A 17,672-nucleotide genomic window follows, 5' to 3' on the forward strand; every position below is an offset into this window, starting at 1 on the left:
CAAAAATTGGAATGATAGGCTAGTCTGACCACTTTCTGCAGGCAGATGTTTTCCAGTTTCCCCAATTTTCCTTTAAAAACAGTAAACCACATTTGCAGTGTTGATAATCTAGGCCTGTAGCGTCCATTACAAGCTGGGAACCTTGCAGGGTGTAGAATTTAAGTTTACAAGCCTGTTTTGCTTTCCTGCAGGCGCTTGGAGCTTGTAAATGGCACCTTTCAGTGTCCCAAAGAATGAAGGGCAGCTAGTCCCAAATTCTCATGTTGCCTAATGGTCTCACATAAAACAAGGTCCACAGAATTTTTATTGCCATCCCAGGACAAACTTGCAGGTGAAGAACCACAAGGGAAAGGATGTCTTGAGCTCTGTCCCTCTGAGCTTTCCAGGTGCAAAGAATTTTCCCACCAGTTCCTTGAACAATTAATGGAGCTGTCAAAATAAAGTCTCGCCCCCAAGGTTGCAGCAGCGAGAAGTAAATCAGATGGAGATATTATCCAGAAGGGGAAAAAGAAAGATCAAGATGTGTTGACCTCCAAGTAAACAAAACTAGAGAACCTTTCAGCATAGAAAGACATAAAATGAGCCTCTTTTCTTTCCCCTTTTCCCCATCCACACATCCCAAACAAAATCTAGTACTCTCAACTTTCTCAGTAATTATACCCTCCTATTTACAAATTAATATGTATAGATGAACTGTCCAATGAGATCCATTTTCAGAGTTTTGGAGGGAATAAAAATATTGTGATTTTTTTTATTGCAATCTACAAACATTATCTTTTAGTTTGACCTCAGAATGTTACATTTAATCTATGAGATTTCTCTGAAGTAAGTTTCTGAAGTAAGGGTTTGTGGACAGCAGTCTTTGAATGCTACAAATTACTCACAAATTTAATGACTCATGACATACCAAAAACAGTGCTAATGAGCTTTGGGGGTTTTTTCTTTGGGAAAAAAAGGAACTTGAGGCTGGTAAATGAAATGAGAAGCCAGTAAAATGTAAGTAAAATTGCTAATTTGATTCAAGCACAGTTTCAGCTTGGCGGTGGGTGTGCCAAACAGCACTTGCATCTCTCCCCATCAGGAAATGGGATTAAATGTTTTAAAAATATTTTACTACAGAGCTTGATTTCCCTTCAATTAGAGAGAAAAATAAAATCCTCCTGATTTAGGCACTTCAAATAAATTAGTACCTTTCCCTGATCCTCTATGTATTTAGGTATGAGACAAAGGAATTAACAGGAAATGTGTGTTCTCCAGTCAGTCTCATTAGTTAGTTCTGCCACACACATCCTTACACATATGTTTTAAATGCTTTACCAAAAACAAACACCACCCCCATCACAACCTTAAAGCACCCAAGCCTAAAATGTAGTAGAGCACCGGTGCCATCTTGCTCACAGAAAATGCAAGACACAAGGACTCTGGGGCCTAAGAACCTGCTCAGACATTTCTGCTTGGGATTCTGCAATCCATATTGTAATAATTGTGGCACATCATCCTTGTATGCCCATTGCTCTGCCACACTTGGTATCTATTTATTCATGTAATATTGTGTGAATCTTCAAAGCAGCAGCTGAGCTTGTATGTGTTAAAGTATATGTTTACTTGCTCCTTCCTGTATGCATGGGTTGATTCCTGTGACTTCTTTTAGTAGCAGTGTGTACTATGCATGTCTTAATTATTGTTCTTGCTTCTGTCGTATGTAATAATAAGAGAGTGTGGCTGTATTTTTAAGAAATCACACCATACTTCTAAATTCTGATTACGTTAGCTAATTGTGTATTCACAATAGCTAAGAAATATTGGCTTGTTTGGCAGTAAATTTGATGTGGGCAGTTTGGGGCCCTTCAGTTGAAGTTGCACTACAACTGTTGTCATCTGTTCCCACTAACTGTGCTGATCTGAATACTAGCCCAAAAATATTTGGAGGGCCAAAGTCTGCTTGTTTCTGCAGCAAGTACTATAATTTTCCATCTACTGTCTTAGGTAGTCTTTTACTCTGTTTTGGTGATCCCCACTTTTAGAGCCAACATGATGTAGTGGTTTGAGCATTGGACTATGAATTTGAATCCTCGCTCAGCAGTGTAAACCCACTGGGTAATCTTGAGTCACACTCTCTCAGCCTCAGAGGATGGCAATGGCAAATCCTCTCTGGAGAAACTTGCCAAGAAAACCTTATGATAGGGTCACCATCAGAAATGACTTGAAGGCAAACAGCAACAGCTCTTAGACAAACAACAATTATTCGTTGAAATTCATATGTTGAATTCCTGACTCCTGGTTCCTCAAGGAAACCACTTTCCTTAGCTACTCTTGCTTCCACAAATATTCCAACCACAGAACTGACATGCCATAGTGACTTCAGCATTCTGCTTTCTGACGCAAACTAGTCAACAGTCTAGTTGACTAGTATATTGGCAATGTTCATCTCTTGTTAATGTGAGGGTAAACAGTAAGGTACTGTTCATACAATAATAACAATAATAAGCAAGCTTTGGCATTAATGTTTGGTGATATGTAAGAATTAATATGTAGTTTAGAAGGAGGCCCTTCTGGGGAGGATGGAATGCAGAAGGGAGTCAGAGATGCCCAAGGTCCCAGACTGCTCGGGAGAACAAAAGAGCCTTAATAACAGACTGATAGGGAAAGTCTGGTTCTTGGAATGCCAAACTCAGTGTTATCTCCTGTTTGCTGGAATGCTAAAACACTATAAAAGTTCTGCTCCCTGCAGGGACGTAGCCATAGGGGGGGACTTGGGGTCCGGGACCCCCCCCCTTCCATTAGAAAAATGAATGGTGTGTGCTGCCGCGCCCAGCCCCATATTAATGGTGGCACTTAGTCTGGAACCCCCCCCTTCCTAATCCTGGCTACGTCACTGTCCCTGTTTGGTCGGGAGCATAGTTTGGAGCTATCCCTGTGTCCTAATGCTGCATTAAAGTCATCTGAACCGTGGACCTAGTCTGGAGTCTTCTTACTAGTACCTGCAAACTCGTAATATTATGAAAGTCTGGCATACACTGCTTCTGGAAAGATAGAAACTGCTGCTTTTAATATTATACTTAGTAATCACCAATTATAGAATAAGATAATTTTTGAATTACGATACCCATAATCACCCAGCTAACACAGCACTGCCCAAGCCAGTTGGGAATTAAGGGAACTGGAGTCCAAAAAGTAACTTTCCCAAGTGTTGCTGCAGTCATTGTGGACCAGCAAAGGGATGATACACGAGAAATGTTAAACTTCAAGTATTTTATTTTTCTGTTGCAGTGTGAGAACCACTTAAGCACCCAAAGTCTATTTTTCAATGATAGGAATAGCTGAAGGTCAGTGTTAGACATTTTATTCTCAGATTTCTAAATAGTCTGCTCTTTCTCCTCTCCCCTATCACTATCTTTATTCCTTCCTTCAATTATTCCATAATATGAATGTTTAGCCTTCACCAAGAGTGTGAGAATAGGCTCTGTACAGCTCACTTATACACAAGCAGCCCTCTTTCTGACAATCCTGAGTAATATGAACAGATTTCCCTCTGGATCCTGCCCATTAATTCTTTGAACAATTAATGAGGAAATGCAACAAAATTCTTTAGCAAGAACACATAGTTATTTGAGCTTCTGGTTCATTCCAGGATTTAGTCAATCTGGTATCTGATGAATTATTGGAATTAATGAAGTCAAATCAAGAGACCACCTATAACTAGTTTGGGCAACAAGTAACCCTCCAGATGGTGCTGTGCAACGAATCCCATTAGTCCTAGCCAGCATAGCCAACAGTAAAAGTTGAAGGGAACCGCAGCTTAATAACTGGAGTGTCACATGTTCCCCATCCATATCCTATAATATGGAAAATAGCAATCAAAAAAATAGTGGCTTGCTGTGAATTAAAAGATACATGCCTCAACATAGCTATAGCATACAGAGAAGGGCAATTTAAGCAAATGTATCTTAGAATTTAAAAAAGAGGAAGCTAAGATCGGAATGAGCCTCATGAACATAAACTCATTCCTCCTCCTTTTTTGGTGTGCTACAACTAACCTGGAAGCCTTCTGTTACCTGCAGCTTCTGTTACAAGAAGTGGATGCCTAAACGAGGAAACTACAGTTGCCAGGTTTGAAAGAGACCGGGATCTTGTTCCAGCTTCACATAACTCTTGTTGTGAACCTGGCAACTGTAATTTCATATTTCAGATATAGTGCAAAATGATGGTTAGCTGAAGACATCTGGGATTATGTCATACCAAGAAAAAAAAAAGAGACATGGAGATGTGAGAATGGACAACGCTTGAGCAAAAGACTTGGGAAGATTCCATGTTATTAAGCAAAGACATGACTGGCTTAACCACAGTCAGTGTGGCACATGCCAACATAGGTACCATGGCATTCTGCAAAAGTCAAGTAGGGAAAGTCTTCCAATTTTTCTGAATCAGTCAAAATCCTATTTTAATATTAAATATTAAGTACAGCTGATTTAGAAATTGCTCGGCAATTCCAAATATAGGCTTCCACAGATAACTCAGATAGATGTATGAATGCTAGATGTAAATATAGTTTAATGCATTTGCCCCCTAAGTAATCTGGAAGTGATGAAAGAGGATGAATATGGTCGGTTGAGGATCCTCTTTTCCAGTCTTTGAGTGATGTCTGGTCTTAGGTCTGTTGGTCTGCATCAATGTAAGTGAAACATTCCTGTATCATCCTGTCAAAAATCCCTGTAACTATCTGAATGGAAACGTACATGAAGCTGCAAAACCCCATGCAATGGTACTGGTTATTAGCATAGCAACACCGGGTCTCACATGTGAAGCTGAAGGCTTTCATGGCCGGCATCCATAGGGTTTTGTTTTTTTTTTTTTTTTGGGTGGGTTTTTCAGGCTATGTGGCCATGTTCTAGAAGAGTTTATTCCTGACGTTTCACTAGCATCTGTGGCTGGCATCTTCAGAACCTCTCTGAAGATGCCAGCCACAGAAGCTGGCAAAACGTCAGGAATAAACTCTTCTAGAACATGGCCACATAACTCGAAAAACTCACAACAAACTGGGTCCCACACTTTGTCTCTTAAGAGACATCCTAGATCTGTTTGCAAACATGCAGTGGCTGCTGTGCTTTATTCTTAGCACTTTATTTGCTACTGCAACAACCCCTAGGACTAGTTCTTAAAAGCACCAGTTAGCAATGAGAACAACAGTTCTGATGACTTCACTTTGTAAGGCACTCCTATAATGTTTCTTTTTCATCAGGTACTACTTGTTTTCATTGAAGGCTGACATTTTTGTAGAGAATCTTTGACTGCTTTGATTGCTTAAGTCCACACTGGAGGAAAGATATGATTCTCCTCTTGTGCAGCAAGCCAAAAATACCTACATCCTAGCATAACAGCTTGTTAGTGTCAACCATATATAAGGTCCTTATTTTCAAGGCTCTGGAATGGCATCTGTCTTGAATTATATCCAGCTGGGATCATGTTTCAATGACCAATATGGACAGATTACTGGAACTTTAAAACCTTGCCCTCTTTGTAATTGATGTTTAAACTGTTTGAAGTTTCTCATTAAGTCCTTTTTACAAATTAGGTGCAGATGTATAAAGCTAAATGTACAGTACTAGGGGAAATTAGGTCACCTGAAAGCTCAATATAAAATGTCTCTGTTAACTGTTTAACTACAATGAGTACATTAAATTTTGGAAAATCGACTTGGCGTGTCCCAAATTCTTCGGAGTTTCATCACTTCCTTTTCACTGCGGAAGAGGCTTCACAATGGCTAGCCATTTTTAAATGTCATTAAAATCAAGGAATGAAAGGAAAGCCATTTAGCTGTATAATAACCAGCTGAGCTTTTCTTTCATTATAATATAACTAGTTCATCTGGAAATGGAAACAGGAAGAAAGAAAGACCTCAGAAGTTTTCCCAGTATAATAACAAATCATTCATATTTAGACTAGAGAAAGTAGATAAAGTCTTATCTTACCTTTGTCCAAAAAAAGAAAGAAAGAAAGAAAGAAAGAAAAGAAAAGACGCTTCCCTGGGTTCTATTGTTCTGTGCCAACTTTGTCTGGAGGAAGAGCATCAGTCTATAGCCTAGTTCATAGGATACTGAAATAAATCCTAGCATTGGACATCTTTGTCTTTGGTTTGTCCAGGACTCATCCATGGCACAGATAAAGTGGGGTGGGGGAGAACTTTGATTTACCCCAAAGTAGTAGGAAATACCAGGAAAAGAAGGACACCATGAAATGGCTTTTAAATGAAGGGTTCACTAAAAGAAAGAACTCCAGGTGTAAATTGGTCAGGAGCAAATAGAAAAGGAACAGAATTCCTGCCTGCCAGAATCATTGTCAGAAAAGCGAAAAGCACAGGTTTGTTTAACAGATAATGGAACAGTTTCCAGCGGAATAGTTTCTCAGGAGTAGCAGAAAAGAAAAATCCTTAACACTGAATAGCAGCAACAATACAAAGTATATATGAATTTCACTCCTTGGTATGGGTGCTGAGAATTCTCTGCCAGAGATCTCTGATTCTTCTTCACTTACAGCTTTGAATTACAATTCTCAAAATTTTTGGAGAAAACATTCAATAGCTGTACCAAGACTTCAGGTGTAGAAAGGTTTGTCAGATCTGCCATCCATAAGATTCAGCTCCCCAGCCTGCATGTTAATTATTATCCATTAAAAGTGTTTATATAACACACACACACACACACACACACACACACACACACATAAAAACAGAAAATGTTCAAAAACTATTGGTGAAAGTTAAAGAAGGAAGTAGAAAAGCAGGGCCCAGATGACTTTGAACGGGATTATGAAGACATTGAAATAGCTAAAGATTATCTGGCTCAGGCATTAATCAAAACAGAGGCTATAGTCAAAAATTAGAAGAAGACTATGACTTGGAAGGGTAGCTATGAAGGAACTAGGTAAGATCCTCAAGTATAATGACATATCATTAAATACCAAAGTGTGACTGTACTGTGCCATAGTACTTCTGTTTGCTCTGTATGACTGTGAAAGCTTGGCAGTGAAGAAAGCTGACAGGAAGAGAATCAACTCACTTGAAAGGTGGTGCTGGAGGAGAATCATGAACCACCAAGAAGATAAATAAATGGGTCCTAGAGCAAATGTGTTCTAAGATGAGACTATATCATGAAAAAATGGCAATGGCATTTTGAGGCTTGGAAAAATGGAAAGCAGGAGGAATGAAGTAGATTGAACGAAAGGTATATTGATTCCACTAAGGAAGCCACAGGGCTTCCTTCAAAGCCAACTTGATGTGAAATAATAACAACAACAAGTATAAACAGCACATCTACCAGAATCCTCAAAACAATACATATTTTAAGAATACAATATAATAAACATATAACAAAATAAATGTAAGGAAAATATATTTTTAAAAAACCAAGGAAGCCCACTAAAATCAATACTGTTTTTACAGCATATCTGAAACCCAGTGGAGATGGAGTCAGCCCAGTTGTATGTTGTTGTTTTTCTTGAAGAGACTTCCACAGCTGGGACCCTTCTATAGCAAAGGTTCTGCCCCAGGGCATCACCAATGTAGCTTCTCCTGGTGTGGGAGAAACAACATGACCTTTGATGAAGATCATGGGTGACAGCCAGGCTTGTACAATACAGTTATACAGCATCCGTGCGTCTAACACCACAAACTACATGGGTACTGTGCTCATTCTTGCTAGTCCAAAGAATAGACTAAGGACTAGCAGGACCAGAGTGCAGAGATTAGCCCCAAGAGCAAGTGTTACTCAGAAGCAGAGCCAGGAAAAATGACAAAAAGTGAGTTGGAGTCTGAAAAGTATATGTTTTTTTCCTCTAGTTTTGACAAATAAACATTACCTTCCACCTACTGGAATAATACATCTTTTCTCTTCAGTTCCATATTACAAAATAAGTCTATAATCTCCAAGCACTCACTGAAGACAGCAAAAACTATCACAGTTTCTGACTTTTCAAACCTGCGGATCTATTCTAATTCACAAAAACACATTATTCCAAAAGAATTACACTTGAAAATAACCTTTCTGAAATACTGAAAGCTGATGCTTTCAGACACACAGTAACATAAACCCAACTGCTAATTTCATATGGAATGGGCCCAATAAATCAACAGGATTTATATAAGTGTTTACTTGCCATTTAGCAACTGACTGAATTATTCTACTCTAGCTGAGACTAGCAACTGGACTGACACCATTCTTTTAAACACTATGCTTGATATTTACATTTATTGTGGCGACAATGGTGTGGTGAATCATCATGGACAGAATACCATTTCACTTTAGGTTCACCACTTTCTGCTAATAACAGTAACTACAATAATGAAGTTACTTGAAATACAACTATTGAACAACACATTTAAAAATCAAAGGAGGTCATTTTGGTCTTAAATCCTCCAAGTACAAGCAAAATTATTTAATCCTAATTTAAAAACTTCAAAAAATTAAATCGAAATAAATATGTATGAGGGATTGGGAGATGTCTCAGATCCATATGGTATTCTAAAACATGTGTAACTGCCAATGTTCTTCTAACTGGCAGGGGATATTCATGCTTTAGTTATTTGCTCAAGAACTGTAATCTCTAAAAGACCACAAAACAAGAAGAAACTTTTTGTTTTCCTGATTAATAAAGAAAACAGATCATGATATATTTTAGATTTCATTGCGTTAGTACCCTAACTGCCAGTGTTCTTCTAATTGTTGCTGGATGTTCATGCTTTAGTTATCTGTACAAGAACTGCATTTTCTTAAAGACTGCAAGACAAGAATAAGCTTTTTTCAGATTAACAAAAGAAAGCATGTGAGGAGTATGTACTTCAAATTTCATTGCATTAGCACCCTCCAGTGTCCAAGCTATGAAAACACAGCATTGGTATCAACTTTCCAGATAAGCAGCTATTACAACTTCCCTTACCAGTCATTTACAGTTTATTTATTTGTTTGTTTATTTATTCCTTCTTTTTATATCCTTGCTTTTACCCAACACTGGACTCCAGGTGGCATACAACAAGACCAAAGGAGAGCGGGCATTAAAACAGTTGAAACAACAATTAAACTAACTATTCTGTTAAAACACTACAAATTAAAACAGTATAAAAGCATTGAAAGGAGAGAGTAAAATAAAAGTGCATGATGCAAACTGCATGACAAGTCCCATCAACACAACCACCTAATTGCCAAATGTCTGAGAATTGTAGCCTTCTCTGTCAGTAAGCTCTGGTGCCATGACAAAGTATAATTCCCAGGATTCAATAACATGGAGCCACCATGGCAGCTAAAGTGGTGTCAAACTGGGTTATTTATGCAGTATGGCTAGAGCCTGAGAGAAATCTTTTCCTGAAGATCTTAAGACTCAGGCAGGTTCATGTAAGGAGGCAGTTTGCCAGAAGGCCTTAATCAGTCATAACCAGCATCTTGAATTCTGCGCAGAAATGAACCATTATCCAGCCTATCATTGGATCCCATGTCCCATCAGCCCCAACTATCCAACTATGAGGGGAATGATGGGGATTGTCATCCAGTTACATCTGGATGGCAACACATTCCCCATCTTTGGAGTAAGAAGAGAGATGAGTACCTCCAGCCTTCCAGATATTGCTAGACTACTGATCCCATCATTCTTTCTTCCAGATTCCAGATTGATTAAAGATTTTAAGTCCAAAAATTAGAAGTGGACAACTAATCAACGAAAGTTTGCAAGTAGAAACTTTATTTTATGGGATGCAATTTAAGGAAACGGTTGTAATACTAAAACTCAACAATTACTGTAAGGAGCTGAAAAAATAAAATCCTTAATATGGCTCTTTCCTTCTAAGCATGTTTTCCCCCTTAAATTTTAGGTCATTTTATGCCTTTTTGATAATGTGAAGATATATTTAAGCATGACTACTCAGAAAGAGCCACGCCAACATCAACATCTTACTGTCTCTAGTATATGTGCAAATTGCACACAGAGTGAAATATGAATTAATCCAATAGAGAGATTGATAATCAACCAATTAAGGCTGCAATCCTCCTATCAGGCTCTTGTAATGCTTCATATGCATGTCCATGGCCCTTGGTCTGATCTAACTACAGTACACAGAACATAGCAGCTACATTTCTATTTTGGATAGAGCAAAATTGTTGTTAAGACAATTAATGCTGGGAAAACTTGAGGAAAGCAGCAGAAAAATAGATCTGAATCAATAAAAGAAGTCATGTAGATAACCCTGAGTTTGTAAGATCTGAACAGGGAAACATGATCTCTTGGCCCTAAACTGAAGCCAGTTTCACAGCTCATCATAACAACAGAAGAATGCTTCTTTGGAAATGACTCCATTGGCTCCTGCTACACTCCTTTAGAGGTCTATCTAGTTCAAGCTGTTTGTATTAATTTTCAGAATCTAAATGCCTTGAAGATTAAAATAGCAAGAGTCTTTCCCCACAAGAGTAGGAAGAACCTTTTCAGAAACAAATTCTGAAGGTCCCCGAACCATTACAGACAAGGCACAAGGTGACAGTTCCAATGACATCCAAACAACGATACCTTTATTAGACCAACCAAAATGCGCATTATACATGTTGCAAGCTTTTGAAGCTCCACTGGTTTTCAGGTTAGTTTTTAACACCTTGCCTGATGACGAAGAAGCCAGCGGAGCTTCGAAAGCTTGCAACAAGTCCATTGTGCATTTTGATTGGACCAATAAAAGTATCACTGTTTGGATGCTACTGGATTTGCTATATGGCCAACACAGCTATCCTGCATGTTTTTTGGATTTCGAGGTGAGATGGGATCTGCAGCATTTTGCTTTTGCAACTCTCTCTGCAAGGAAGCTTATCTGCAACATGTGAAGTCGAAGGCTTTCATGGCTGGCATACATAGTTTTTTGTGGGTTTTTCAGGCTATATGTGACCATGTTCTAGAAGAGTTTATTCCTGACATTTCGCTGGCATCTGTGGCAGAAGATGCCAGATGCCACAGATGCTGTCGAAACATCAGGAATAAACTCTTCTAGAACATGGCCACATATAGCCTGAAAAACCCTCAATAAACTATTATCTGCAACAGTCTCCTGGTTGTTTGGGGGGGGGGCACCATAGCCAGTGTGTTGTAGTGGTCTGAGCCTTGGACTATGACTCTGGAGAGCAGGGTTCGAATCCCCACTTGGCCACACAAACCGCTGGGCAAATTTGGGCAAGTCACACTCTCTCAGCCTCAGGGGAAAGCAAAACAGATCTTGCCAAGAAAACCTCACAATGAAAGGTTTGTTGTAGGGTTACCATTAGTTGAAAACGAAGGCAAATAGCAACAACCGCCTTTTAAAAATCATCTGGGCTGCATCCACACTGGAGATATAATCTGGTTTGGCCCCGCTTTAACTGCCCTGGCTCTTTGCTATGGAATTCTGGGAGTTGGAGTTTGTTGTGGGCCCAGAGCGGAGCAAACTCCAACTCCCAGAATTCCATAGCAAAGAGCCAGACAAGGAGTTAAAGTGGTACAAAACCAGGTTATTTCTCCAGTGTGGATGCGGCCCTTGGCTTTTAAGGACAATTAACTGCTGTTGGATTTTTCTGTGTCTTTGTTTTTAATTAAATATTTTCCATGTCAATGTTCACTTGCATAATTAATGTTTGTTGTTGTTGTTGTTGTTGTTGTTGTTGTGTGCCTTCAAGTCATGTCCAACTTATGGGCACCTGAAGGCTTTTCTTGGCAAGATTTGCTCAGGGGAGGTTTGCCATTTGCCTTTGCCATGAGGCTGAGAGAGTGTGCCTTGACCAAGGTCAGTATAGTGGGTTTTTAGGGAATCGAATCCTGGCCTCCAGAGTCACAGCCCATCAAACCTCTATGTATGACTGTATAATATGCCACCATAAACACAAGCTGGCTTGACATGTAAACCATAACAACCACAGTGCAGTGGGAGCCCTAAGTGTTCCCCTGGCGGAAGTGACGCAACAGAGGCGGAAGGGCTTATTGCAGGAGGAAGCAGAAGAAGGAGCGTTGGCGCTGCAGCCTCACTCACCCTCCTCGCCTGCTGTGCCTCGAACCCGCCGCTAGGAGCCGCAGCTGAGCCAACGCTGCTGCTGCCACCATCCTCAGAGCCGCCATGACTACCTCCGTTCTCGCCCCGCCCACCTTGCTGCCTCTTCTTCCTCCTATTGGCTGGTGGACGGGAGGACTAAGGCCCCTCCCCCACCCAAAGAGGCATGGCTGTCTGACTGAGCCGCTGTGGTTTTGAGCTTTGGACTGTGGCTCTGGAGACCAGGGTTCGATTCCCAGCTCCGCCACACTGGTTTTAGGTTGCTCCTTAGGAGGAACGTCAGTCAGAGATGATTTGAAGGCGCACACAATAACAACTCTCTTGTACCGTGTGCGCAAGGGGTGCAGGAATTAAGTTGTATCTGTTGTGCAAGTGTGCAACCTACTCCTTCACTCACTAGCCATGGAAACCCACTGTGAGGCCTTGGGCAAGTCACACTCTCTCAGCCTCAGAGGGTGCCAAGAAAACTCCCCATGATAGGTTGGCCATCCATACGACGGAAACAACTTGAAGGCACACAATGCTAGGACATCCCTTGGCTGCGAGTTATCATCAACCTCCTCCTCCTCTTGTTGCCCCTTTAGTGTGCCTTCAAGTCACCTGTTGACCCCATGAATTTCACAGGGTTTTCTTAGGCAAGGGATACTCAGAGGTGGGTTTTCCAGTTCTCTGAAACATTTCCTGCATCCAGACCCTGATTCTTGCCTGGTTTCACCTTTCAGGGTGGCAGCCACACAAATGGGGCTTATGACCTAAAGTGAGATGGAAATATATGGCTCCTGAACATGTTGAAGAGTGTGCCTCTACATCACAAGGCGAGAGTCCATGGCCATCTTCAAGGCGTCCAGATCAGTAGGCATTACTTCCACAGAAGAACTGAGTCCTGGCATCTCCTCCCTTTTGTTAAAAACAAATACAAAACCTGGTTTGTTGCATAATATTTTTGAGACAAATGACATGTGAGAAGGGAGAACTGAGAGAGGATTTCCTGGGTTTTTAAAACATATATATATATATATATACACACACACACACACACAAACACACATTGGTTCAAGAGAAATTGAGTAGGAAGGAATGGAAATCTGGGGAAGCTATTTGCTCTGTTAGTGAGCATTTGTGACTATGTAACCCCCCAGGAACGACTTGAAACCTCACAACGACAACATGCACCATAGTCTCCATAACATTTCTCTTTTCCACAGGCTTAGTCAGCTAACCCAGGGCTACTCAAAAGAGATGGGTCCTGGGCTGGTGCTCATCCATCTGTAAGCTTTTGGCTGTTGATCCCTGGTAGGTTTCCAGGAAAGAAAGTTATAGCCAGTGAGCAAAAAGATGGTGCCAGTTCCTAGCACATGAGGGAAATATATCTGCCAGTCCCTCACATGCCCTTGTCCTCACTCCCTTCCAAAAGGTTGGCCTCATCACCAAGACTGCTATCAAAAGTCACTTGTGTTCCAAGCCTTGTTAGTGGGGATGTCTCAGTGCTGGTGGCGCAGTGGTTAAATTCTGTGTAAATAAGCCACATTGAAACTGTAGTGATTGGCGTGGTTTACTTTTGTTTGTGCATGCCTTCAAGTTGCCTGTTGACTTATGGCGACTTCATGAATTCTTTTGATAGGGTTTTCTTAGGCAAAAAATACTTTACCACTTCCTTCCTCTGAAATATAGCTCACAATACCTGGTGTTCGTTGGCAGTCACCCATCCAAGTACTAACCAGGGCTGACCCTGTTTAGCCTCCAAGATCAGATAGGATCTGGTGCCCTCTGGGTATTTAAGCCCTTCATTTTCTTTCTTTCTTTCTTTCTTTTTTGTACTGGGGCCAAATAAAATATCAAAATATATTACTTATAGCAAAGTTAAAAATGCAATAATAATATTAAGTCAGCAGGATTTAGTGCAGAGTTACCTGGGAGTAAATTCCATTGAATATACACTTTAACAATTGGATTTACATACGATTGCACTGCAGTGTTCTATAAAAACAAACTGAAAGAAAGATGTGTGTATGTTGTTGTTGTGTGCCTTCAAATTGTTTCTGACTTACGGTGATCCTAAGGTGATCCAATCATGGAGTTTCTAGGGCTGCAAGTGTGTGATTAGCCCAGTCATCTAGTGGGTTTCCATGGCCATGCAGGGAATCAAAATGATGCGCAGAGTTGTAGTCGAACGCTCAAACCACTACATCATGCTGGATCTCATAAAGCAGAACTATTTACCTAGAAGTAAATCCCTCAAGATTCAATGGGACTTTAAATCCCTGATCCTTGACATAGGCACTGTACAAGGCTGCTTTGTTATCTGTTGTGTGTGCCTTCAAATTTTCCAACTTATGGTGACTGTAAGGAGTTTATCACACAGAAGGGAAAGCGCCCAAATCCTGTGGATAAATGGGATTTAAATCTGTGAATATCCTACAAGAGCAGGATTGTTTTTAGATGATGTTGTGTGACTTTGGCATTAACCTGACCAGATTCCAGACAGAGTTAATGTGTATGTTGTTCTCTTACAAGCACAGCTCAACCCTAAAAAATTGATTCAGAAATCATTCCCATCAACTTTAATATAAATAAATGTTCACATCCTTAATGTGTAATCATATGTAATGGCAACTCCACAAGTAATTGAAGTGAATCCTCTTTCAAAGAGTTGTTTGTAAAAATCACAATGAACTCAGAAAAGAAATAAAATCTATTTCCCTCTATTATTAAAATGAGATTATTAGGAAGTAAATTGGGAGAAGAGAATCAAAACAATTTTATACTGTTTTCCCAAATGAATGTATTGCCATTGCAAATTGGTGCAGTTGTTCTTGGAAAAACAAAAGAAGACTGTCAGATCCTAAGGAAGAGATTAATGAGGAATTATTAATGACTCGTAAAGAGAAAGATTAATACAAATCACAACACTGAGGCTTGAACCTAATAAGGAATGACCCCGTCTTCTGCCTCAGGACAGCTTAAGACAACGTCACATTAATATTTCCTTGAGCTTTATTCAGTTTGATTTCTAAGAGAGAAATGAGCATCTTGGCAGCCAAAAAGTGATGTACACCTGACCATCTGAAGTATGTGGATATTTTCTTTGGCATATTTTTGAAAAACAGGAAACCAGCAACTGTCAGGGTCAATCTTGAAAATAAGCTTTACACATTTAGGTGGAAAGTCACTTTCAGTAGCCAAGAAACAGAAAGACATTTCAATTGTGTGTGTATGGGGGGTTGGTAATGATCCTAACCTGTAGTCCTTGTTTCGTACATTGCAGTTAGTCCCAGTAATGCCTCAAAATACAGAAATGGTAGAAAATAACTGAGTGGGCTATATAGGGTTGCTCCTTTAAATTGTGATGTTTTTGTTCATTTTCCCCCCAGAGGTTTTAAAATCAGCACATTAGGCCATGAATGAATAACATTCTGCTTGTTTTCTACGAAAGGAGAAGCCTTTTCTACACCGGAGGACTCTCAAATAAACTGTGCAGATCAAGTGAAGTTCTGTTTATTCTGTCTATGTTTATCAGTTCGGCAAACTGATTCTCTTCCAAGCATAGAGATAAGCATTAGTTATTAAAGAATCTAACACAAGAACCATATAATACCACTTTAAAAGAATTTGCACAAGCTACCATTATGTTTCCAGTTGGAGTGCTGATGATTGCCTTTACACTCTCAAGTAGCTTGGGTTCTCAATACTTGAAGGAACACCTTCCCTGGAGGGCCTGTCCTCTGTGTCCCACCAATGGAGCCAATATCCTGTGGGAAGGTATGTTGCTCCAGTTGTGGGGACACATCACTGCTAATGTCATTCTGGCAGCAAGTAAAAACTGGCTTGCTTACTTAAACCTATGATTTTACCCAAAACTGCAGATACATAATTTGAAATGGTCAAGCTGACTTTAAATAGTCTTGTTAAACAGCCTGTTCATCAGTTTAATAAGATTTCAGTCTGTTGAAATTATTCTTACGGTTAATTTTTTAAGAACTATTGAAATTGATTTTATTGTATACTGCCCTGGGATCCTTGGATATAGAGGGGGGAAATTCCATAGAACAAATAAATTGGTCTTTTGTATCCAGATTCAACCATCCACAGCTTGAAAATACATTAAAAGTAGAAAATTACAGAAAGCAAACCTTGATTTTTGCCATTTTATATAATTTTACTGTGCTGTTGTATTTAATGGGACTTGAGCATCCACGGATTTTGTTATCCACAGGGGATCCTGGAACCAAGCCCTAGCAGATACCAAGGCCCCACTTCATGTAATTTTTAGATTTTTAGAGCCAGCCTGATATAGTGATTTTGAGTGTTGCTGGAGACCAGCATTTAAGTCCCTGCTGGCCATAGAAACTCCTTGATTGTATGTCCAAGTGACTGCTTCTGTCCTCAGTAAAAATGGTGGTGCACCAGGCAGGTATTACAGAGCTCTCGCCTGCAAGGAAGCAGTGGTATTGGCTCTGAAAGCAGGCCATTCCTTTTCCCTGCACCCACACCAGCTGTCTACACACCAAAAGAACCTGAGGTCACTAAGGGGTTTCTGGGAAACATTGAGCTTTTCCACAACTTTGCTTAGTTTGGAACAAAGTTTGGTAAAGGGACAGAAACTGCAGTATTTCCTCAGAAGTATCCGTATGTTGTGAGGACCGCTGGCCCCTGCTTCAGGGTAAGTTTTGTATTTTTTTTTCCAGTGTAGCCCACTGACACACACTGTCTTCTATTATTATGAGAAGACAAATGGTGCTAGTTACTTTCTAGCCACAGTTCAAACTGGTAGTTCTTAGTTTTGATACCTTGAATGAAACTCCTATCATGACACTTTCCCTTCTTTGTGCTTAGATTGAGGATCCCCACTTAGATTTCCATGGAAACCAGAAGCTATGGCTCTTTCAATAACTGATCCTCTGCCATGTTTCCTAATTGTTTGTATTCACATGTAGAGTCAAAATACACTTGATTGGTAAAGCTTTAGGAATACTTTTTAATATATGACTGAAATTTGAAGCTGTTTTGTAAGTGTTTTTATTGTGGTTTTACCATCGTCCTGTATTGGCGTTTTTTAAATACCTTCTTGGTTTGGTCCTACCTAAAGAAAGGAGTTTGGATATGGACACCATATTTCTCCAATTTCCCCTGCTGCAGAAGCATGGTGCCACCTCATATTCTGTTCTAAAGGGTCCATAATTCCTTAGGAACAGCTCTTATGGTAGAAGCTATAATAGAAAAGGCTTGTGCTGCAAAAACTAGCTTAATCTTTCCTGAGTCCAACCCGGGGTACAAGTTCATAACTGAACACAAAGATAAATGCAAAAGGAAACAGCACTATTACAAATTCATTTCCCTTTCTTCCACATTTACCTTTGGCTAAACCTTGATTACATAAAAACACCTTTAATCATTTACATTGCAATCCTTTCTTCTGTAATCAGTGCCTTTGCACTGATGCTTTGCTGATGTAGGAGATAAAAAGCAATTTTTAAGATCTTGTATAAAGGGAAATCAAAAGAAGATTTAGAATGGGGAGGGCAGCTACAATAGAACTAGGAACGATTCTAAAATGCAAAGATATACAACTGAGCACAAAAGTTAGAATCATACAAGCCATTGCATTCCCTATTACCATGTATGGATGTGAGAG

General features: G+C 39.9%; 1 protein-coding gene across 1 annotated transcript in view; it reads right to left on the reverse strand.

The window, feature by feature from the left end:
• Positions 1 to 12,126, reverse strand: part of CLYBL (citramalyl-CoA lyase) — a 260,937-nt gene extending 248,811 nt beyond the window's left edge. The window contains exon 1 of the mRNA XM_042460092.1: positions 12,023 to 12,126. Within this exon, the coding sequence (XP_042316026.1) occupies positions 12,023 to 12,108 (86 nt within the window). The 5' untranslated portion in view covers positions 12,109 to 12,126. The remainder of the gene's footprint in view (positions 1 to 12,022) is intronic.
• Positions 12,127 to 17,672: the final 5,546 nt, after the last annotated feature.

The sequence above is a fragment of the Sceloporus undulatus genome, chromosome 3 (genome assembly GCF_019175285.1).
Source record: "Sceloporus undulatus isolate JIND9_A2432 ecotype Alabama chromosome 3, SceUnd_v1.1, whole genome shotgun sequence".
In the NCBI taxonomy this organism is placed as follows: Eukaryota; Metazoa; Chordata; class Lepidosauria; order Squamata; family Phrynosomatidae; genus Sceloporus; species Sceloporus undulatus.